We start from the raw sequence: 23,884 nt of genomic DNA, 5'->3' as shown, positions 1-23,884 counted from the left end.
GACAGTTTTTTACTTCCTGATATTTATAATTGCTTTTTAATTTTGTTTTTGTTACTGCATTGGCTAGAACCAAATGTGAACAATAATGGTGATGGTTAGAATCTTTTCTTGTTTTTTATTGTGGAGGGAATACTCCTAGCATTCAACAGTAAGTATGTTTGGAGGATACCTTTTTATCAGGTTAAGGAAGCTTTTTTTTTTTTTCTTCCCCTATTCCTAACTTGCTAAGGAAATTAAAGTCATTTTTAAAAATCAGTTACCATTTCCTATTAATTAAAAGCAAGAAAATATATCCTGCACATAGTGCTGGACAGGATCTCTTCTTGTTTTTACTAATGGTTCAAAATTAAATAAAGATAATTATCTTTTAGGAACCTCCTAAAAACAAATATTGAAAAGCCTATAAAAACAGAGTTAATGGCAATGCAAGCTGGTGCAGCCACTCTGGAAAACAGAGTGGAGATTCCTCACAAAATTAAAAATAGAACTACCCTACAACCCAGCAATTGCACTACTAGGTATTTATCCAAGGGATACAGGTGTGCTGTTTCGAAGGGGCACATGCACCCCAATGTTTATAGCAGCAATATCAACAATAGCCAAAGTATGGAAAGAGTCCAAATGTCCATCGATGGATGAATGGCTAAAGAAAATGTGGTACACACACACACACACACACACACACACACACACACAATGGAGTATTACTCGGCAATCAAAAAGAATGAAATCTTGCCATTTGCAACTACGTGGATGGAACTGGAGGGAATTATGCCAAGTGAAATTAGTCAGGGAAAGACAAAAATCATATGACTTCACTCATATGAGGGCTTTAAGGGACAAAACAGGTGAACATAAGGGAAGGGAAACAAAAATAATATAAAAACATGGAGGGGACAAAACATAAGAGACTCATAAATATGGAGAACAAACTGAGGGTTACTGGAGGGGTTGTGGGGGGGGTGGGGTAAATGGGTAAGGGGCACTAAGGAATCTACTCCTGAAATCATTGTTTCACTATTTGCTAACTAATTTGGATGTAAATTTAAAAAAATAAAAAAATTAAAAAAAAACAGTTGAACATCAAAATGCTATAAGAAACAACAGTCTCAGCAAGTAACATAGGGAATGGGAGGGGCTTATTCAGAGTGAGCATTCACTTTGGTAGCTTTGGGGGCTCTTGGAAATGTCTGACAAGGGTCAGGTTGGAATCAAATTCTCCTGGAGCTCTGCAGGTCATATTCCTCATAGCAGTGATTACATCATTGGAGGAGATACAAATGTAAATGGGTCTGAAAGTCTGTTCAGCCTTAATGAAACACAGGAAGCAAAAGCACAGAAATGGAACATGTGTTACACAGACACTGACCATGTGTCCGTGTGAGCACCTAGAGGTGATCACCACACCCAGGTCTGCACAGAGAGGGGAGAAGGCAGTCAACAGAGGCATTAGAAGGGAGTATTTGTAGCAAAAACGTACATGCTTGTTTGAAGCAGGAAAGAAAATTATCTTCCTAAAGAGATGACTTAAACTCACACTACTCCCCTTAAGGATGGATTTATTCACCTGAGGTTTTATAGGACCATTTGAAAGGAAAGGAATTGAACAGGGTCTGTCTGCACTTTCACTTTGCTCAAGGTCATCAGATGTCAGTATTGTTCTCAGCCGGGGCATGCTCAACAGTATGGTTATCGCTGCCAGAGAAATAGTCCCTTGGTTCTTTGTTTATTTGTTTGTTTGTTTTAAGTTTTACTTGAGAGAGACAGAGGCTGCATGAGTGGGGCAGGAGCAGAGAGAGAGAGAGGGAGAGAGAGAATCGCAAGTAGGCTCCATGTTGTCCACACAGAGCCTGTGGAGGGGCTTGAACTAAAGAAATGTGAGATCATGACCTGAGCCAAAAACCAAGAGTCAGGACACTTAACTGACTGAGCCACCCAGGTGCCCTGGTTTTTTGTTATATGCTAGTGACTATATTACCATGCCTGATGTTTTTAGCCAGCTGGACATGTAGCTGAGCTAACCTCCCAAGCCCTAGTTTATCTGCACCCTACTTAATTCCAGTTGTTGGATTGCCAGAAATTACGCAGCCTCATTCACTACTTCCTCCTTCTTGCCTCTCTTGCCTGGATTGGCTCCTCTCACCTTCCTAGCTCCTGCTGTCTTTCCTTCCACCCTTTGGAGCCTGACCTTTGAATACCGCTGTGGGCCACCCGTGGCAGAGACAGGTTGCTTCCCTTTTGGAATCCACCCCAGCTGGGGAGAAGCCCTTTCCTCCAAGTTCAGATGAATGTCAGTGCTTCTGCATCACCGTATCTATGAAACACTCTTTCCATTCATGTGTAATATTTGTCTGTTTCTATAAGATCTTGGTTGAAAATGAAGATTATCATTAATTTTGAGCCAGTCTCTTAGAGAATCTATAGGTGTCCTGTAATACTTTCAAGAGTAAAACTAAGCAAAAAGACAGGTGGTCTGTATCCTGCAAAGTTAGGGTGTGCCTCAGAGGGAGGGGGAAGTTAAAATGTTTGTATTTTTTAAAAAATGTGATAGAGGGCTGTAATTCTTCCATGGCTCTTGAGGGTGCATTTTTGAAAGGGACTAGTGATGGGTGGCTGAGAGATGGCCTGTCTTATGACTTCTCTTTCAGAAGAAAATTAATGTTAATTAATGTTTTCTGGACTCTTAGCACTCATACCCCACATTTCTTGTACTTTAAAAATGTTTTGTAGGGCACCTAGGTGGCTTAGTCAGTTAAGCATCTGACTCTTGATTTCGGCTCAGGTCATGATCTCACAGTTCATGGGTTCGAGCCCCGCATCCTGCTCTCTGCTGTCAGCATAGAGCCCCCTTCAGATCCTTTGGACCCCCAGCCCCTCCCCCACTGGTTCTCTCTCTCTCTCTCTCTCTCTCTCTCTCTCTCAAAAATAATAAATAAACTTTAAAATGTTTTGCAAGAATGCAAACCACTTCACTACACAAAGGAAAATGTCTTTTACGAGTTGTATTTATTTTAATGTTTATAAGCAACTAGCAACTAAAGATGCCAGCTAAGGTACACAGAACTTTGTTTTGAGCTCTCAAGTGACTTAGGCAGAGCTTTGTTAGCTGTTGCCTTGTAAGTACATTGTGAGATGATATTTAAAACTAAATAAAGGAGATGTTGCACAGTTTCGAACCCCAACAATTAAAATGGTCCCATTTTTAGTAGAGATGGGAGAATCTATGTAACTATTTGAATGTTACATAAAAGGGGAGGAATCAGAGATTACTTCTAATTTGTTTAGGTATAAATTTGATGAGGATGTGGTGGTTCAAGCCAACATAATACAGTTGTAATCAGAATAAAATAACAAAACAATTGTAATCAGAGTAGACTCATCTGTTTTGCGGATACCAACTCTATAGCTTTACCCAGTGCTTGGTAATTGTAAGCACTTAGACCTTGTTTGTAATGTATTTAGAGGGACAAAGTGTTGTATTGGTTGTTCTATACCTAAATGAGACTCCAGAGAAACATACATTTATCTGAGGGCAGGACATTGGATTTAGTGATGGAAAATTGTAGATCTGCTCAAGTTCACAGTACCTGATTGATGACCTTATTTCTGTTGTTTATTCAACTTAATGCATTGGAGCATTACTCAGGGTAGTTGAAGCGATTTCATGAGAAAGTTGGTTGGTAATATGCAGGATTTAAAAATTCCTCATATGATACAGTAAATATTTTTTCCACTTCTAGTACTTTCTTCATTTTATTTGTTACACTTAAATTAAATACAGCTGAAGTTAATTTTGGTGTAAGGAGTGAAGTAGAGCTCCAAGTTTTCTTTTTCCTTCCAAATTGCTAGCCGGTTATCTCAAAACCATTTAATGATTAAGAATGTAATTTAAAAATGTGCATGTGCCCAAAAAGCTATTAAAAAGTAAATACTATTGCAATCTTGGAAAAAAATGTGGCATGGGTTTCTGTTTGCAGATGGTTTTATTCCAATTAAGATGAATTCAGGGTTGAAGGAAGACTTGTAAAAGAAACAAATTCAGGAACTAGTAAGAGACACTCTTACCTACACAAAAATTTCAGTGAAGGAGCTGGATTGAAGATGCTAGGAATCAAGTGGTTTGTATCAGAATTGCAGATATAATAAAAATATTTTGAGATGTATACGGAAGGAAAGGTACTTACTGCAGCACTGGCTGTAATGCTGCCTGGTTTCTTGAGCAGCTGCAAACCTCTGGAGTCCTTGCTGTGAGAATCAAATCAGTCATGGCCCCAAATCTGGTTACAGGCAGCCAGAAACAATCCTGACTGGTCCACTACGTTTTTTTTTTTTTTTTCCTGTGTGCTTCTCCGTTTCGACTTTTTACTTTATATTTTCATTTAGCTTGGATTCCATTTAAAATTTTAAAACTGTTACTAGAAATAAAGAATATTTTAGGGGTGCCTGGGTGGCTCAGTCAGTTAAATGTCCACCTTCAGGTCATGATCTCACAGTTTGTGAGTTTGAGCCCCATGCTGGGCTCTCTGCTGTCAGGACAGAGCCCTCTTCGGATCCTCTGTTCTCCTCTCTCTCTGCCCCTCCCCTCTCGGCCTCTCTCCCTCTCTCTCAAAAATAAGTAAACGTTAAAAAAAAAAAAAGAAATAAAGAATATTTTGAATGTTGGACAGCTAAGGAAAAAAATGACAATAATCAAGACAGTAAAGAACTTACTGGAAATATAATAATGATTTCAGAAATATAATTTGCATAACAACAGTTTTATTATCATCAAGATGTTAAGTAGTTGAACAGTCTACACTTTATTTTTATAACAAAGAGACAAATAACCAGTAAAAGAGATGATTTTAGTATTTTATTGTTATTATTTTTTTTTTTAAAGCAACTTCCAGAGTTTGTCATTGTGCAGGGTTAGCCCAGTCTCTTATAGCATAGTACAGTGATAACTCATTTTTTATAACAATGACTCACTGGAGATCCATAACTGTGTTCTGAATTATCACAGAAAGGAGAAAGAATTAGAGGAAGAGTTTAATGTTAAGTGTATTTAAAAAAATCATATTCTAATTGTTTTAAATTGGTTATCCAAGTATGATAATATAGTAGAGCTCAGATAACTAGAAAAGGCAATTGACTAGAACACCTCATTCCCATCTTGTGTGCATTAACAGGTGTTTCACTGCATATATCTTTATATAGTTTGCAAGCTAATTCAACCCATTTTACACAGCATTAATTGTTTTTATTGAGTTGGCATTGGGCTGAAACTTGCTCACTATCTCATAATAATTATTAGTTTTTTCCTAGTTCTTTGATAGTTTTTTTCTCATCTGACAGTGTTTGGACTCTAGTGTTTATGAGACATTAAAATCATCTCTGCCCATTTTAGTGATATTTACAATGAAGTTACCCATGGCCAGATATCCAAGACTATTAATTAATTTGTCCACCAGCTCTGTTCTTGATCTTGGTAAAACAGAGAACTTTTCCAGTCTCACTGGAATACGTGCAAAGCTCCAGGCCAGAAACTGCTTGTGAGCTGGTCTTCAAAAGAGGGGACCATGAAACTCAAGGTCCTTATTAATGCTGTGCAAACAAGGGTCTCGTCATTTCGGTAACTATTTGTACATTTCAAAAAGCAATACAGTCATGGGAAAAACCAACAAGCACAGCTTGGTAGAATAACCTGCCATGAAATATCATTGGCTTTATAATAATTTACTACAACTGTTCTTTTTTATTCACACTGGATAGGAAATGCTTCCATCTAACACATGGAATACGAATATATACAACAAAAAGTTGGCTTTTATTAAAAAAAAAACTTCACAAGGACAATAACATGGGGGTTGAAACAATAGTTTTGTGCAGTTTCCTGATCACAATCATATGTCTGCTGCCTTTGACAGGGAATGATACAAGTACTGATAGATTTTATAAACCAGTTAAAGAATTTTCTTGTCTGATCACAATCATATGTCTGCTGCCTTTGACAGGGAATGATACAAGTACTGATAGATTTTATAAACCAGTTAAAGAATTTTCTTGTCTGTACTAGCCTACTATTGCCTTGTTCATACAGTCTAGAAGTTTCACCTTCTTAACTGTAATTCTAAATGAGTAGGGATGACATGATGAGTCAGTTTGAAGGACAAACCCTGCTAATCCTCTTCAAAATCATCATATATTTGCAGTTCCCTATTCATCAAAAAGTTCACCAAAACATTGTGGAAACCGCACAGGGCTTCTGACTGATGTGCTGTTGAGATCCTGAATGATGCCCGCCATCTTGTTGTATGATGTCAGCATCTTGGCTTGAACTTTCTTATGGCCGCAGTGAGTCATGGGGCTAGTGGTGGGGGGTGGACCGTTTTGTACTGCCAGCAGTCAAAACAGTTGCCATGGGCTCAACGTCTCTACGCTGTGAGCCTGGGGAACCCATTCTCCTATGGAATGGTTTTCTGGAGTCCAGCAATGTCACTGCAAGTGGCTGAGACATCCTGGCCCCTGCTTCATGAGGGACTATACTAAAGAAGAAGCCTAGTGTTCTAAAAATAGATAATATAGGACAGGTTGAGGGGGTGGCAAAGGGAGGTTGCTTTCATAAGTCCTGGAAACCATATCTGATTTTCGCTCTAGACAATGGCTGGGAGATTCTTCGGAAGTGGCAGGTCAGGAGAAGGGCTGGTCTGAAGTACACTTGGAGAAGTGTCAGTTTGGCATTGGCACTGCAGATTTAGTGCGTATGGCCCCCCAATAAGGCACTCTGCCTAGATCTATTTTCCCCCGACTGTACCTTTGCTGCCCAAGAGTTCCCCATTTCTCCATGCAATTCCTGTTTGTTTCTGACTTCTAAAGCAGGGATGGAAAATAGGGCTCATCTCTCTCTCAATTCTGACTGATGAATGGAGGCTCTTTGTAGTTGTGATCTGAGGACTGTTGAAGAAATTGTTGGGCTTCATGGATAGTGCTGTGATTGATAAGTAATGTCTGCCATATCTACAATGTCTACAAGAACTGGTGTTTATGGAATGCCTACCAGGTCCTTATGTCTCTAAGTAAGGTCCAAGAATCAGGCTGGCTTGATGGGTTCTTAAAGGATCTTTGGAGATCATAACCCAAAGTGCTAGGTTTATATTTATTTTATATGCTGCTTTGTTCCAGAAAAGATTTAAGTCTTTGAGCACTTTGGGAGAGGAATTTTAAGACCTGTGGGAAGCTGGAGGGGAAGATAATTTTGAATAGGATGGTATAGGAGGTGCTCAACAATGGCCCTCTGTTTTTACCCTGGTTGATGAAGCCCAATGTTTAGAAAGTGATTATAGGGTTTACTGATGACAACAGATTCAGAAAGACTTGGAGGAATGGGGTGGATCCCAGGCCTGGTGGGAATTTCAGGCAGAACCTCTAGTGTATTCCTCCTGGGTTGATAGCTGATATTTATGAGAACGTTGAAAAGCCAAGGAGAAATATATTTACATCTACACATACATGACTTTTTTTGTGGTTAATTAAAGCATGTGGGGATGGTTTCCATATTATGTTAGGACCCTTGTCTCTCAGCTGGAATAGAAGTCTCTGGTACACAACTTTACCAAAAAAGAAAGAAAAAAAACCCCAGCAAAATTGTATGGTAGGCGCTAGTGACACCATTTTGGGAAGATCAACTCATGTTTGTCTCTAAAAAATGGGATCAGTCACTTCTTCGTATCTTAAGTGATTTAAACTGAAGCCAAATCTTGGTTTTTAAGATGAATAATTAACAGGTTGCTCTTCAACAATGCCATGTCTGTTGATTTAGGGGACCATGTCGGGCCAAAGCCAGCCACCTCTAGCTGCTGATGGCCTGTGGGTTTTAGAAACTGTCTGATGCTCTCATCAGTACTCTCCTGTCAATGCACACACCTGATTTCACTTACACAGCAACGTGGCAACATACCTTTTTCCATCTGTAAACACCTGCTCTCTCCCTCACTTGGAAACTGGGAGAATTTGAAAGTAAAATAAGGCATATGTTTTTATTCCTCTGCAAATCCCAGGCGAACATGCTTTTGTTCAGATACCAGTCAGATACCTGTCTGATGTTGAGTTTCTTGCCACAATGGAGAACCCAAGCTTTTCCCAAAGTTGTAGGCAAAGGGTTTTCACTTTCTTGGGTGAGGGTTCCTTGGTTCCTAGGCCAAGGGTCCAGGGTCAAGTGATGGAGGTGGAGTGGAGGAGGGAAGGCAGCATTTAGAAACCCAGCAATGTTATTTCTCATCCATCCGACTCTGCATTTCACCCTCAGAGAAATGATTTTCTTATTGGTCTCCATGAGACACAATCCCATTTAGAGCATCTCAGCAGTTTCACTGTCTCTGGAACCTTCTAGAGGTGATGGCTGGCTGGCTATAATTGTGACTGTAGTTGCCTCATCATTTGTTTAGAGGCATTTCAAAATTTCTCTTTCTTTCTGCTGATCACAATTGTCGATGTATTGGCATTACAAACCAATTTTTAAGGTGTGTGAAGATCAGTGGGCTTTATCACCACTCATTTTCAAAGCAGAAGCCTCCCCTAACTGGAAAGACTTATTCTAACACCACAGAGGAGCCTCCTCCCCAAAGTTTCTAAGAGCCCGGAGCATGAACTTTGGGTTCTAGACAGAAGGCCTGGGAGGAGGTCGGGAGGGGGGTGGCGCCCTGTTGGGAGGTGGAGCTTGAGGAGGAGGGGGAAGGGTAGAAGGTGGGGATGGAATTGGAGGGGTGGGAGCACTGGGGGGTGGGGGAGGGCAGTGGGGAGCAGGGGGTGGGGGCGTGTAAATGGGGGCAGGAGGCGGCGAGGTGGTGTGGTAGGCGTTGTTGAGGGGGTACTTGGCGGGCTGATTGTTCTTGACTCTGGTGAAGTTGATACAGCGCCCCTGTAAGAGAATCAGAGAGAAGGATGTGAGCTGATGCTTGCTGTTTGGAGCAGGGCAGCTGGGAAGCACGGTGGGCAGCTTGAAAGAAATATGTAGAAAGCAGACGCGATGTTTATGGCAGTGCTCTTCTGGCATACCATAGAGCTTGACAACAAATTTCTTCTTTCTGTGTAAAATTGTTTGTCAAAATTCATTTTTTTGGAGTCTCTCTCTCAAAGAGGAAGAAGAGAAGGGGACTGACCTTAACTAGGTTGGATGCATGGGGTCAAGCTATGTACAGAGGTTATCAAATTTAATCTCTTCAATAGCCTTGCCAGCCAGGTACCTTTATCATATGTTCCATTTCATAGATGGGGAAACTGAGGCTCAAAAAGATGAAATCATTTTCCCGAGGCCACACAACCAGGAAGAGGTGGGGTTGGTGACTGGAATCCCTGATAGGCTCCAGAACCTCTATTCTTCCTGCCACACTTTAATGTCTTCTAAGGAGGGTTCCCTAATTTTTTTTAAATGAAAGGAACTTGTTTCAACTGATTTCAGTTACATTTCTGGAGGCAGTAGAAGGTTAACAACACGAGCTTCTCCTATACGAGCTTCTCTTCAAGGGTGCTGAATCAATCTGTGATCTGCATTGTCACCAATATGGCAAACTGGGGTGATTCTCAGGGGCGCTCATGCATTTGTCTCTCCTCATCAACATCTGCTCCCTTCAACCATTCGTGCTGGGTAGTAAATTAAGGAGGCAGCTCTCCCTACTGATGTGAATAGGACCCCAGTCGATACAGCTTCTCCCTCCATGCCCCTGCCTTCTCCAAAGCTCTGTAATGAACAATTTATCCTCCCCTTGCTCTGGTTGAGGCAGTCCCTCTTCTTCCAGATGCTGCTGCACCTGCTCAGGCACCCTTAGGTTCTGGGGACATTTTATTGCAAAGCACACATCCACCTTGAATTCTACTTTTCTCCCCATCCTTCCTGGGCACCTGACTGGACAATGCAGAGAAGATACCTAGAGCCCCTACAGCAGCCTTTAGAGAGTCCAGAATCTGCAGCCAGTCCTATGTAATTCTCCTCTGTGATGTCACCTCTTGGCGCTTCAAAGTTAGTCCTGCACTCCCTGCACCCCCAACAGATGACGTTCTCCTTCTGGTGCCTGTGCTCCCTTCACTTTTCCCATCAGAACCTCCTGGACTGCCCGGACAGGCTGTGGACCACCCTTTGGGGTCCTAGCCTCCCTTCAAACTTCCTGTGCCTACAGGGCATTTTATTGTCCCCTCAACTGTGTCTCCCAGATGCCTACAGAATCTTGCCACATGGAAGCTGAGGCAGGGGGGCACATGCCTTTGAGGCTGCCCTGTCCCTTTCTCCCTCTCCTGCTCATCCTAACCCCATACAGCTCTACACTGGGGCTGTGGCTGGCGTGTGGGTTTTTCCCCCGGCTTCACCCTCCAGGATGGATGCCCATCCTGTGGAATCTGCCCCGGATGGGATATGTCCAGAGGCTGGAGTTTCCCTTTTCAGGCCTTTAGAAGAAGGCTCGAGGGGGAATGAAGAGGGTGAGTCTGGAATTTAAGGCTCAGTCACCTGTAGGAGACACAAGTGTGTGATTTGAGACCTGGCTCGGACTGAGAGTCACAGCAGGGACGTGATGCATGTTTGTCGGAGGTGTGGGGCTGAGCAAACCTTGCCTTACATGTGCACACCCCACTCATCCAAGTCCTAAGTCAGTCCCTTCCCCCACCGCCCCATCTTTTCTTGATGACTCCAGCCTCCATGTGTCCTTTGCTTCCCTCCCTGCATTCTCTAGTTACAGTCTATGCCACATGCAGAAGCCTCCAAACTCTAGTTGTTTGGTTGGTAAATGCCTTACCTTCCTGACTAGATGAGAAACTTCTGGAAGGCAGCATCCTTGTTCTGCACACTGTTGCTCCACTATTGGTTTAGGAATTGTAATGCCATATTTAGATGCTGGCACCCCATTTTCTCTGAGCTTCCATTTCATGAGCTGAAACCAGGACCTAACCTTGTTAGGTTCTGATTGGGAGCCCACTAACTGCAGAAAATAAGTTCCCATCGTCTCTTGGCATTACCCAGAACTCCCAGATCAATGCCAAGCTTTCACAAGTTAGGTTGACTTTGTAACCCAGGCTGTAAAGTCCTAGTTGTCCAAGCAACCCTCTCTAACAGCTGTTAAAAAAAAAAAAAAAAAAAAAAAAGAGAAACAACATGCTCCAAATGGAGTCACTTGTGCTAAGCCCCATGTCCACAAACCAAGACTCAATATTTAGGCTAATTGCAGTTTCAAACTTTCCCAGAAATGTAATCTTAAACCAGTCAATCTGGGATTTCCTGGTTAGCATTAATGAGGTAATATGCCTGATAGACCCCTTTGTCCCCCAAAGAAATATGAAGTAACCCACTCCTTCCCTGTCCCTGTCCCTGTCCCTGCCCGCTTCTGCCTATAAAAGCCTCCCATTTTGTACAGCTTCTCGGAGCTCCTTTCTGTTTGCTAGATGTGATGCAGCCTGATTCACGAATTGTTAAATAAAGCCAAATGAGATATTTAAATTTTATTCACTTGAATTTTATTTTTTTAGCACAGCTTTATAAATCTAAGCCTTGGGAATAGTTTATTTATAATTCTGGATAAAGCTCTTTCCTTCAAGAATGTTAAAGTCCTAATGATTACCATCTGTGATAAATTCCTGTAATGGACAACTCAGAGTTGGGATTTACTGTACTACATATTCTGCCCTTTGTTCCTAGACATGCTAAGTCAGACAAAGAGACTCGAGAGATTCATTTCCTCTAAAGATGAAGGAAACTTCTGGTCCTGAAGATGGTGCTGCTGGTGCCTGGGGTCAAGTCCCCATAAGGCTTCAGTTTTCCCTAAGGGCTGGCCATCCCACAACTCCCTTCCTCCATTTAGGGGTCAGTGATGGGGGAGGGGCTGTGGCAGATCAAGGAAGCATGTTAATTCAGAGGCCTATTTACTTACTTCACACACTGTAATGCTAATACATTTACCAGAGGCTATTTTGTCCAAAGACAAAATCAGGAGCTCCCTGCCTTCTTCTACCAATACTTCTGTTCATAACCCAGATTAGGATCCCCAGATGTCTTCAAAAAGGTGGGAAAGGATCCACAGAGTAAAAGATGGCCCCTCACATCTATCTGTGGGCTGTAGGGGTGAGGGTTGGAGTGAAATGGGAGAAAGACCTCCCTAGGTCAGCCCCATCAGCTGCCGCCATGGCCTCTTGGCCATAGCAACAGAAGGATGGGGTGGGATGAGGAGGGAGAGAGGCAAGAAGCCCCTTTCCTGTGGTCAGTACCAGTCCAGGGGTGCACCCATGGGTCTCCTGCTCCAGAGCACTAGGCTGTGGTTCATTAGAGACCCCAGTCCATTAGGGCTGAGCACAGAAACCCAGAGCTCTTAGCGAGCAGCTGGAGCAGGGTGGGGGGCAAGCTCACAATCTCTGCCATGCCCCCGCCGTGTGACATTGGGTGGGAATAATAATACTGCTTGCCAGTTAGAGTCATTATGAGGATTAACTTAATCAATGTTGATGAAGGCCTTGGAACAGTGCCTGCCACACTGAGTTTGTAAATGAAGTTGAGTCTAGATGGAGAAACAGATGCTCAGACACAACAATGACCTTGTCTAGGGTAGGAAGGCCAGGTGGGAGGTAGTATCAGTTTTCTGACTCCTAGTTTAGTGCCTTCTAAGTGAGCTGCAGACTAGAGCCTCAATGCTCCACACCTGGCTTCCATAACAAAACTGGTATACAGGGGAAAAAATGTAGCATTGGATATATGACCAGAGCAGTCCCCAGAGCCTCCTCTGTTAGGCACTGTCTCTACTTTCCCATTGCACAAAACTCCTGTAACTGATTCTTATAGGACCTCCCACCACGCTTTGCACGCACAGTTGACTGATGATGCATTTACACATACTTATCGTCCTGAAGGAAGGTGCAGACTTGGCATAAACAAATCCTTGGGGTCAGTTACAGTAAGATGCAATTAGGACTTCAGGGAGGGGTGTGGCTACAAATTAAGTTCTTAAAACCTGGAGCCAGAAGAGCCAACACAAACACTGTAACACTTAGACCATATAATTGGCCTAAAGATCAGTTTACACGACATCATTTTTTGCTTGTGAGAAGATAATAGAAAGACCAGATGTTCTCAGTGTCATATATGCCAGCAAATCTGCACCAGTGTTTGCTTCAAAAGGTTGCTAGGACGACCGAAGCTCTCAGTCTGCACACTGGTCTTTGTAACCCTGTTAAATTCTCTGCAGTATTGCTTTTGGGTGGTTTGATTCAGATCCAACATTTGGCTTTGACCTCAGTTTACCTCCGCTTGCTCATTTACAAAGTTATGAGTGCCAATTATTGTCACACATTAGCAACAAAATACTCTGGTTAAATTCAAAGGAGAAAATGCAGCAATACCTCCTCCTCAGTGGTGGCTTAGCAGGATGCTAGGTGGCTCTTCTCCTAGGCTGGAAAGTTCCATTTTGATACGACTGAACGTAATGGTGTTGAAAGCATTATTAGAATTGTCCAGGCACGTCATTTTTATTCATTATTTTCGCTGTACAGACATGAGACCGAGGGCTCAGGCTTATTTAAATATTGCACCCAAGACGATATGGCGGTAAATGGTTAAAGTGGGATTAAAACCAGCTCTGCTTGCCTTAGGCACTTATCCTCTCTTCACTCTATTATCCTGAATATAGACTAAAAACGCAAATATTTTTTCTTTCCTTTTTTTTTTTTGCAAATATTTTCTTGATCACTTGTAGACGGTATCACACAACGTACAGCTCTTGGCCAAAAGCCATCAGCTCTTGACATAGCTGTCATTTTAAGGTGCCAGTTTACATATAGCTCCCAACGTGTGGATGAGTGTCTCTGAGGCAGCCTCTGGGTCTTCTCCTCTTGAAATATTTATAGGTTCAAGTTTAAGTCGGTGCTCAACAACTGCTGCTTATATCTCTGAGGGTTTCTGAGGTGGAGCAAGCCTTCTTAAAAAGCTCAGATTTTTCCCTGCAGGTTTAGGTTCTCAAGGAATCAAAGCCCCATGAGCTTGCAATTGTTTATTTAGGTCTCCTTAGTCACCCCCTTGTGGTCTCTTTGGGGATCTTTTAGGCTTTTGGGGAAGGGGTGGCAAGAGTCCTATGTGGTCTCCTTGATTTCCACACTAGAAATGTTAACATGCTTTATAACTCCATCAAAATTTGAGTTGCTTTTGAACCTTTTACCCAGATACTTGAATCTGAATTCTTTTGGGGCAGCCAGTTTGCGAGTCTTTTTATACTCCTGAATTTGGCTAACTCTTTGTATTGCATAGTTTTTGGTTCATCATTAGATTTCTAAGATATTTATAAGTTGAAAATTCAAAATTGGGATCTCCATCTTCTGCTCTTTGGTTCCTGTGGTAAGGACTCAAGCTTGCCTGTGAGCCCTGAATTTAGTTTGTGGTATGAAAGGGGAGATTGAGAAGAGCTGTGGGCTGATTGTGTGCAAAAGACTTGCCAGTGGTGAGCTCATGTGTGCTGAGTGTTATAAAACATCTGTTTGGGTATCAGGCATGCTCATTGGAGACGGAGCTGGCCTTTGGAGATGGTTAAAAACATGCCATGGCTCCCAGAGATTAAACCAAATAGTTTCCTATGAACAGAGGTCACTTAAGGAAATTGGATTCCACAGGAAGAATACTGAAAGAATCAGATGGAAAAAGTGTAACATGTATGCCAAGTTTCTTCTGACAGATACCTTTTCTCTCCAGCTTAGTTCTTCCATTGATTGTCTTGTATGGAGGTATTTTTTAAGTTACAAATGGATTGGGTTTCTACAGTTTAAGTCAGTTGTTTAGAATTAGGAGCATAGTTTCTCACTTAAGTCACTCTTGCAAATGGGGGTTGGTCCTTAGACTAGACCACAAAAGCTCACTGGTGTATTGAAGGCAATTGACGTAATCCTGCTGAAGTTGGTGCTCCAGTGATAAATGAGACACATGAGTAATGAATGGATGGAGGGCTGGATTGGATGACTTCATAGTGCCTTCTATCCCATCTATGTTTCTCTCCATTTGTTATTTGTACATTCATCCTTTTGACAAATACAAATGGTTTCTGAGTGCCGGTTACATCCCGGGTACCTAATAAGGTGCTGAATTCAGTGATAAGGAACCAAAAATAGTCCCTGCCCTATTGAAGAATGTAGTCCACAGGTGGAGAGAGATATCAGTCTGTTAATCCCACAAACAAATGGACCCTAGCAACCATGTTTGCATTCTGTGACACTGGCCTTGGCCGTAGTCGATTGGACGAGAGGTGGGCACCTAATCTGAGTTAGGCCAATCAGATTCTCTCTTAAGAGTTTGGAATTGCAACTGAGTTACCAGCTGAGGCAGTTAGGGTTGATCCCTTGAATAGAGGGGATGAAAGTAGGAACTGGGGTGGCTGTCTTCTGCAAAGTCAGGGAGAAGCAGAGTTCTGATTCTATATTGAAAAGATCCTTCATCTATTCCTGAAACCAATATTATACTATATGTTAACTAACTAGAATTTAAATCAAAATTTTAAATAGAAGGAAAAAAAAAAGATCCTTTATATCCATTCACTTCTCCCAACCTGGGCCAGTCTTCTTTAACTTGGGCTACTACATAAACTGGCCTTCCTGTTTTCAGCCTTTCTCTTTTCCAGTTATATTTTGGTTTCCATATAAAATGTATCCACATACACACATAAATAAAAATGTGTATGTACATACGTATATACATGTTTGCACATGTATGTAAGATGTACATATGCCTATATATGTAAACATTTATACATACATAGATGCACATTCAAGGTTGCCTTCCTGCATAAACTCTTCAATGCCTCCCCATTTTCTGTAGGAAAATCACCAAGGTCCTCAGCACGCACAGGTCCCTGCTCCCTTTGCATTTTTTTCAGCCATCCTATTTCTTCCTCTTTCTTTGAACCCTACACTTCAGCTTTCGTCCATCATTTGAAATGAAGCCACCATACTCTGGCTTTTTGTTTGACAGCATTCATTCCCGGGCCCATGACAGGGACAAAATGCCACAGAGACACCTGTCTTGCTTCTTTCCCCTTCCCCAAAGCTGGAGCCGGGGCCAAAGGGAAGGGTGTGTTGTGAGTGGTGATGCCAGAGTCCTTTTTGACTGCCTTTCCTCCACCTCAAACTTGCCCTGTCTATAAATCTCATACAGCAGCCTGCCTTTTATGTGCTGTTCATGCAAAAGGATCCAAGGTCAATTCTTTCAGTTGTTTGATTCATTTTGCTGACACACATACTGGCACGCTTTCCACAGTAACCTCTTTGGATGCCAAAACTGAGGGGAAGATGAAAGCAGAAAGGAAATATTTGGTAACAAGAGGAAACTAGAAAAACGAAGGGGCAGAAATAAAATGGCTCATCTTTAGTGGGACGTGCAAACATGGGACTTGTTAAGGATTACTACTGAGATAAGACTTATTTAAGAATAAAATTCCCTGTTTTTCATCTGATTACAAAGTAACACATTTTCTTTGTGGGAAATCTGGAAAATGTACAAAAGAAGGAAGAAGGAAGAGGAGGAGAGAAGAATTTTAAGTTTTAACACTCAGAGAGTTACCATTTGTGCTCTTCCTTTCAGGCCACACACACACACACACACACACACACACACACACGTGCATGTCTTTACAAAAATGGGATCATTCTGATCATTTTAAAATGCTATGCTGTGACCATTTCTCCCCTGCCATTTTCAATATGATTTGCGATGGTTGCATAATCTTCTATCATATGAAAGCACAAAATGCAGTTATCGAATTCTTTAGTGGGCATTAAGAGTCCACCTAATTTCTAATTTTCCCCTAACACATCTATAATAAATTCTGGTAAGCTCTAGAATCAACAGTTAACCTTTGACGTGGGATTTTTGTATCCAATTTCATATATGAGATTGGCCATTATTCTTTTGTTGTGTGCTATTTTTGTCATCAAGATTATGTTAACTTTACAAAAGAAATGGGGAGGATTTTCATTTTCTAATATATTCTATATTTCTGAAATAGTGTAAGAATTCTTTGTTCATTAAAAGCATGAGGAAATTCTCTCAAAATCGTTCTGGATGTCCTGTTTTTCTTTTTCTTTTTTTAATGTTTATCATTTATTTTTGAGAGAGAGAGAGAGAAAGTGTGAGCAGGGGAGGGAGTAGAGAGAGAGGGAGATACAGAATCAGAAGCAGGCTCCAGGCCCTGAGCTGTCAGCACAGAGCCTGATGCTGGGCTTGAACCCACAAACTGTGAGATCATGACCGGACCAGAGGTTGGACGCTCACCCGACTGAACCACCCAGGTGTTCCTGGACATGCTGTTTTTCTAGAGTGCAGTTCTTTGATGACTTTAAAAGTTTTTGCCACAGGTATTGACCTACTCAGGTTTTGTACCCTTTCTGAGTCCATTTCCATAATTTATCCTTTCTTAGAAAACCATTCATTTTATCAAGGTTGTTTTTTTTTGTTTGTTTGTTTTTGTTTTTAGATAGAGACAGAGAGCATGCAAATGGGGCAGAGGGGCAGAGAGAGAGAGAGAGAGACAGAGACAGAGAGAATATCTTAAGCAGGCTCCACACTCATCTTGGAGCCTGAAGTAGCGCTTGAGACCACAACCCTGGGATTTATACCTGAGTTGAAATCAAGAGTTGGGCACTCAACTGACTGAGCCACCCAGTTGCCCCATTTTATCAAGGCGTTTGAAGCATTTGCATAGGTTTGTGCTTTGCACAAAGGAAACTTCTCACAGTTAAATCTATTTGTGGTGTTACCTCTTTTGTAATCACTAATATACATATTTGCATGTTCTTTTTTTTGGCTTTCAAGAATTTGCCAATGATATTGGCATTTCCAAAAAAATTTTAAGACTTATTTCTCAGTTCTACAGATTTTGCTTTATTTTCATGAATTGTTCTTATATTCATAGATTCCTTATTTCTGCTTTCTGTAGATTTGTTCCATATTATTTTCTAAGTTTTAACTGAATACTTAGCTCATTTATTTTCATTTTTCTTGTTTAATAATGAAATAATTCAAGACTATGATTTTTTCAAATTCCAGAAATTTTTATTGTGGTGTTCCAACTGTCATTATTTTCTAGAATCCCAGTAACTATAGTTTTGATTTCCTCTTAGACTTAGTAATTTTTATAAATTTAAGAAATAATGTGAGTTCTTAATTTGATGGCTGCACTATTAAATAAATATTCATTAATCATTTTTTATTAGAGTAAAGCTTTATATTGTTTGTTTGTTTACTTAATCTGCTAGATCTAGTAAAGTCTAAGGGTTTATTAAGTACTCCCGGTTGATATTTTAAACAATTATATTTGCTCAAATTTTACTTTGCTGTTTAGTCACCGGGCCACTCAAGAGCAGCAGGGAGTGGGCCTCCCTCAGAGCAGTTGAGGCAGAGAATTTCTTATGTTCTAAAAATTTCTCTCTTCCTGTTTGGTGGTAGCTTGTCTGAAAAGATGGCTGCCATTAATTCTTTCTCTCCTGCGCGAGAAGGAGTCTATTTCTCCACTCCCTTGACTCTGGGTTGATTTGTAAGAGTTTTGAATAATGGAATGTGATGGAAGTGATATGCTAGCTTCATGCCTGACATTAAGAGGCCCGGAATTTTCAACAAATGGGGTGACTGGGTGGCTCAGTCAGTTAAGTGTCCGACTTTGGCTCAGGTCATGATCTCGTGGTTCATGAATTCAAGCCCTGCATCAGGCTCTTTGCTGTCAGCACAGACTCTGCTTCGGGTCCTCGGTCTCCCTCTCTCTCTGCCCTTCCCCCCACACCCTCAAAAATAAATAAACATTAAAAAAATAAAAAGAGGCCTGGAATTTTCTGCTTCCTGGATTTGGTGCCCTGAGGCTACTCTATTCTCCTCTTCTCCGTGTGGAGGAGCACTGACGACAGAGAAGTGAGGGAAGCAACTTCTTGAACGTCCAGCCCAATCAACCTTCTGATGACTCCAGCCCTAGCCACTCTCTGACTACAACTTCATCAGAGATGCCAAATGAGATTATACAGCTGATTCTGGTCAACCCACAGAACTGTAAGAGAAAACAGCAAATTGTTGTTTTAAGCCAGTGTGTTTTGCAGTGGTTTGTTACAGAGTAATACAGAAACAAGCAGCAACTCCTGCCTTTGTCTAGGAGGGTCATTCCTGGTTTGTGGAGCTGAAAATAGGAGGTGTTGTAGGTTTCCCCCCTTTTTTTGGACTCTTAACTTGGCACCTTTTCCAAAGTTGCTGGGAAGGAGCCAGATCTGTGCGCTCTCCTTATTGCCTCCTTAGCTAGAAAATCACATCGCTAGAATCCAAGGGCCGCCTGGAGAGAGATAAGATCACTGGGTGAGAGAAAGATAGTACCTCAAAGGCAGCTATCACACATTTCCCCTTCTGTTTCTTGATATTGCCCCGTGCTATTAATTATGAAACATAGGCTGTTATGATGATGAGTAAAGGCTGAACTGGGGGAGGACTGGGAAAGGTGTTGCAATAATGAGAAGACTTTGCCTGTGTCCACACTTGCAAGTGCATTCATGTGAGCTGGGCCGGAGACACCCTATCTGCCAGTGGGTAGCTCCAGGTTGGAAAGTCTACCCTGATTCTGCAGTCAAGTGAAACACGTATGTTCAAATTGCCCTTCAGGCCCGACAGTCTTTAAAGGTCAGTGAACCACTGCAGCTGACAAAGACAGAAACACACATGGTACCATAAGGAATTGTTTTTTTTTTTTTTATAAATGAATCTTCACACTCTGATGCTTAAATACTCTCTCTTTCAAGTCTCATCATCCTATAAAACCGTGGCACATTCGTCTGCATCTGTCTAGTTCTGACAAATTAAAAAAAGAAGACAAAATAGAATTGGAGACAGGAGATCCAGGAAAAGTGATCAGGTGGCCAAAGTGTCGTTAGTGGGACTGGCTCTAACATTCAGCCCTTTCAGGAGAGCAAGACAGAGATGTGTGCGGAGATACCATGGAGAGTACACTTGAGAGGTGGAATTCGTTGAAAACGTTTGTTGGCTCCAGAGGAAGTAGGTCTGAAAGGTCTGAGCCAGTGTAGTATACTCTAAATACTGTTTCTTCATTTCGCTTTTTAAAAACCAGCCATTGCTCTTGACCATCCTCTCTTCCTCGGTCGCATGGAGTCCACCGTATGCCCCGTGGGTCCTGCTAAGCAGTAGGACTTCTCCAAAGAGCCTGGTTTTAATTGACATTTTGGATGAGTCTGAGAAATAATGTTGTTTTAATGTACTTTTCTAAGATTTAAAAAAACACTGCGGCATGGTCATGCTGAGTGAGTGGAAGTCTGGCCCAGGACTAACTAATTTTATTCAGAGTCTTCTCTCCCAGCTAATTATCCTGAGAATTTGTTTTACTGCCCTGTCCCCGAGTTAAACGGCTCTGACTACTTAGAACTGTCATTAATACAATCATTATTTAATTTGTGTTGAGGTATTTGCCTTAAAAAATTGGTGTGAGGGGCGCCTGGGTGGCTCAGCTGCTTAAGCCTTTGACTTCGACTCAGGTCATGATCTCACAGTTTGTGAGTTCAAGCCCCAGGTCAGGATCTGTGCTGACAGCTCAGAGACCAGAGCCTGGAGCCTGCTTTGGATTCTGTACCTCCCTCTCTCTCTCTGCCTCTCCCTGACTCGTGCACTGTCTGTCTGTCTGTCTCTCTCTCTCTCTCTCTCAAAAAATAAATAAATATTAAAAAAATTAAATTAAAAAAAATTGGTGCCAGAAGATAAGTTGACAGAGATGGCTTGGCCAACAGCGTTATTTAGCTTGGCTGTCAAAATGTAAAATTATGAAATTACTTATTCATCTGCTGTATAGCCCCAACCTCATCCTGCTCCATTTATATAAGCTCATGGATGAAGGCTGTTTTCTTCTTTTGTATAATGTGAGGAATGAATTCTTTCCTTATGCCTGTTGCTGCCAAAGTGCTTTCCCCAGAGTGGAGGGAATATTAATTTAAACAGATAACAATTTTACTTCTATGATGACTATATTGTGCCAGTGAGTGGTATCCTAAACGGGTATGTGTTCTTTAGATTTTCGGTACCTCACACACGTACCATTTTCCTATCCACAGCCCTGTCTGCAAGGCTAAGCCCCCTATCTGAGAGACTGGTGCTGGTTATGAAGCAAAAAGTTTCATGCTAACCACATCTACCTTTTGCTGAGTGCTTCTACTGTTGCCATGCTGGGCACTAGTTGTTTTATATACATCATCTCATTTTACCCTCTTAATAGAAACAGTGGTTAGTACTATTACCCCAATTTAAAAATGTAGAAACAGGGGCACCTGGGTGGCTCAGTCGGTTAAGCGGCCGACTTCGGCTCAGGTCACGATCTCGCGGTCCGTGAGTTCGAGCCCCGCGTCGGGCTCTGTGCTGACAGCTCAGAGCCTGGAGCCTGTTTTGGATTCTGTGTCTCCCTCTCTCTCTGACCCTCCCCCGTTCATGCTCTGTCTCTCTCTGTCTCAAAAATAAATAAACGTTAAAAAAATGTTTTAAAAATGTAGAAACAGGCTTGGAACACAAAGGAATTTGCCCAGGGTGTCTCTGCAAGTAAATGATAGAGTAGAGATTTGAATCCAGGTCTGTTTGACTCTCTTTCTTTTGAGCAACATGTGCTTTTAGATTGGAATGCATGTAGGGCAAGATGCATCAAGAAGTATGGCTACTTAAAAGAGTTGGCCACCAGTAATAATATACATTGGAGAGTTTGTTTTGGGTCCCAGTACTTCCCCGCTGCCATCATTCTCTTCCAGCTTTTTCCACGTCTCTGGTTGTTCCTTCTTCAGAATTTCAGTGCCCTTCAGCTGTATTTCCTAGAAAAGGGCCCCAGAGTCTTACTCTTCCTTTCAATCAAAGCTTGCTTGTCCTGTGTGCCTGTCCCTTTCACTCCTTCTCTGTACTTTCTATGTGACATATCTCTAATCTGATCCGTGAGCTGGATCCACTCTGAAGGTTTATTCCTCAAAGGTGCTTTCTTTCCATGTAAGAGAGATGGCCAGTTATCTTCCATATCCATTTTCACATTCTTTCTTCAGTAGTAGAACCCTCGAATTTCATTGGGCACATGACCATCTAGCATTGATTACATTTCCCAGCCTCCCTTGCACAGATCAGTTCAAGAGGCAATGAATGATACTCAAAGGTCTGACCTACTGTGGTGCATGAATTTGCAGATGGGGGTGGCCTCCTCTGCACTGAGGTGTGGCTATGTAACCTATGTTCTCATCAGTTGGATATGAGCAGAAGTGATGTGTACAAATTCCAGGTTGTGCCTTAAATCGAAGGGGTATACCTTCCCCTTTTCTTTTTCTTTTCCATTTTCTTTTTTGGCTGTGTAGATGAGAGCCACACTGTAGGGATGAAGAAACATGAGAAGAAGCCTAGGTGCCCAATAGCATGGAGCCATCATACTGACCCTGGACAGCTTCTCCCCAGAGGGTTATGTGTGTGAGAAAAAAAGTTTTATCCTGTTCAAACCTTATATTATTTTGAGATTTTGCTAGATCAGCTGAACCTCTAACCTAAATAATACTATTCCTAAAAGGAACCTCCTGAACACAGCATGGTATTCTAAAGGAGTTTCCCCAGTATTGGGCATTTGGAGTGCTGTGGCAGGCTAGCCTGTTGATCTTCTGGGAGCTAGCTGGGCCTTTGCATGCCCCTTCAGTTTTGACCGTGTAGTTGGGTACCTAGTCCAAATTTACATAGGCTGATCTCTACCCAGCTGGCCTGGAGAAGCCTTCTCAATTTTCCTGGACTCATCTTCTCTTCAGGTAAGGGTTAGTATGATCCTGCCAGAGTGCCTCTCAAATCTAAACTAAAGGAAGACAGTAGTCAGAACCCTGAAATATCATGGCTGCTGTTTGAGACTTGCCAGACACACAAATGGAAAATTTATAGCACTCAAAATCTGGGTTTCATTTAGGAGAAAAAAGTATTAATTTAAGTTATCCAACCTCAAAATTGGTTTCAGGCCTCCACTGGGACCCAATATTCTCCCTAATTACGAGATCATGTAGAGTTGGATCTGAAGTGAGACCATGACCCAGTATCAAAATGCCTCCTTTCCATTTTGGAAACATCTCACGAATTCAGGCTGCGCTAATGAAATATTTGTGATAATTCTCCCCAGGCTGGCCTGAGCTTATGTTCTGTAGGGTCTGGAAGAAATGGCCTGTTACACTAATAATTTAGTGACAATGTAGGAAGAATCTTTAAGAGGAAGAAATAGTACACCTTGAATCCTTTGGAAAAAGGCAGACTGTCAAATATAGCAAAGCTTTTGGGGATCTCAGCACCTTAACTGTAAATCAAAGATGTTGTCAATAACCAGTTAATCTTATTTGTTCAGAAAAAGTGGACTCGACAGAGGCCTCCACTTGGAGAGACCATGAGTTGCATCCCCCGCTTCACTTCCGTCTATTTAAATGCTCCCTCCTGGTTGCAAAGCCTTAATCAGGATAGCAAAAGTCACCCCAGGGGCCTGCATGGGCCTGACTTCAGAATTCTTCCCAGTGTCCTCCCAACTAGTTATGTTGCTGCTTCTGACTGGTAACATTTCACACTTCTTGAACACTGCTCTGGCTCCCAGGTTCTGCCCTTCCTGCGTGTCGGTGAGACCCTGGGAACCAGCTTGAGCTTTGCCTCCCCTTGCTTCATGACCTGCTCTGTGTCTTCCCCAGTCAACCAGCCTTTCACCAGGCCCTGCTCTATGGGAGGGTGGCTGCGGACTGGGCTAGAGCAGGTGCTTATTCACCTGCCGGGAATGAGGCTGCTTCGGAGACACACAGACAAACCAGACTTTTGGTTAATGTGCCTTGTGCCCCCTCAGCTCTTACTTCAATCTAAATCTAACCCAGGAAGGCTAGACTGTATAAACACATC

The 23,884-nt window shown here is 42.0% G+C and overlaps 1 protein-coding gene across 2 annotated transcripts in view; it reads right to left on the bottom strand.

The window, feature by feature from the left end:
• The window catches only part of ANTXR1 (ANTXR cell adhesion molecule 1), a 256,503-nt gene that overhangs the window by 31,656 nt on the left and 200,963 nt on the right, over positions 1 to 23,884 (bottom strand). The window contains exon 18 of one of the 2 annotated variants that reach the window (XM_003984080.6): positions 4,739 to 8,896. The exons of the other annotated variant lie outside the window; for it this stretch is intronic. Within the exon in view, the coding sequence (XP_003984129.1) occupies positions 8,636 to 8,896 (261 nt within the window). The 3' untranslated portion in view covers positions 4,739 to 8,635. Of the gene's footprint in view, positions 1 to 4,738; positions 8,897 to 23,884 lie in introns of those variants that run through there. 2 annotated transcript variants of the gene reach the window in all.

This window comes from Felis catus, chromosome A3 (genome assembly GCF_018350175.1).
Source record: "Felis catus isolate Fca126 chromosome A3, F.catus_Fca126_mat1.0, whole genome shotgun sequence".
NCBI classification, from domain to species: Eukaryota; Metazoa; Chordata; class Mammalia; order Carnivora; family Felidae; genus Felis; species Felis catus.
This window is presented reverse-complemented; position numbering and strand designations above follow the sequence as displayed.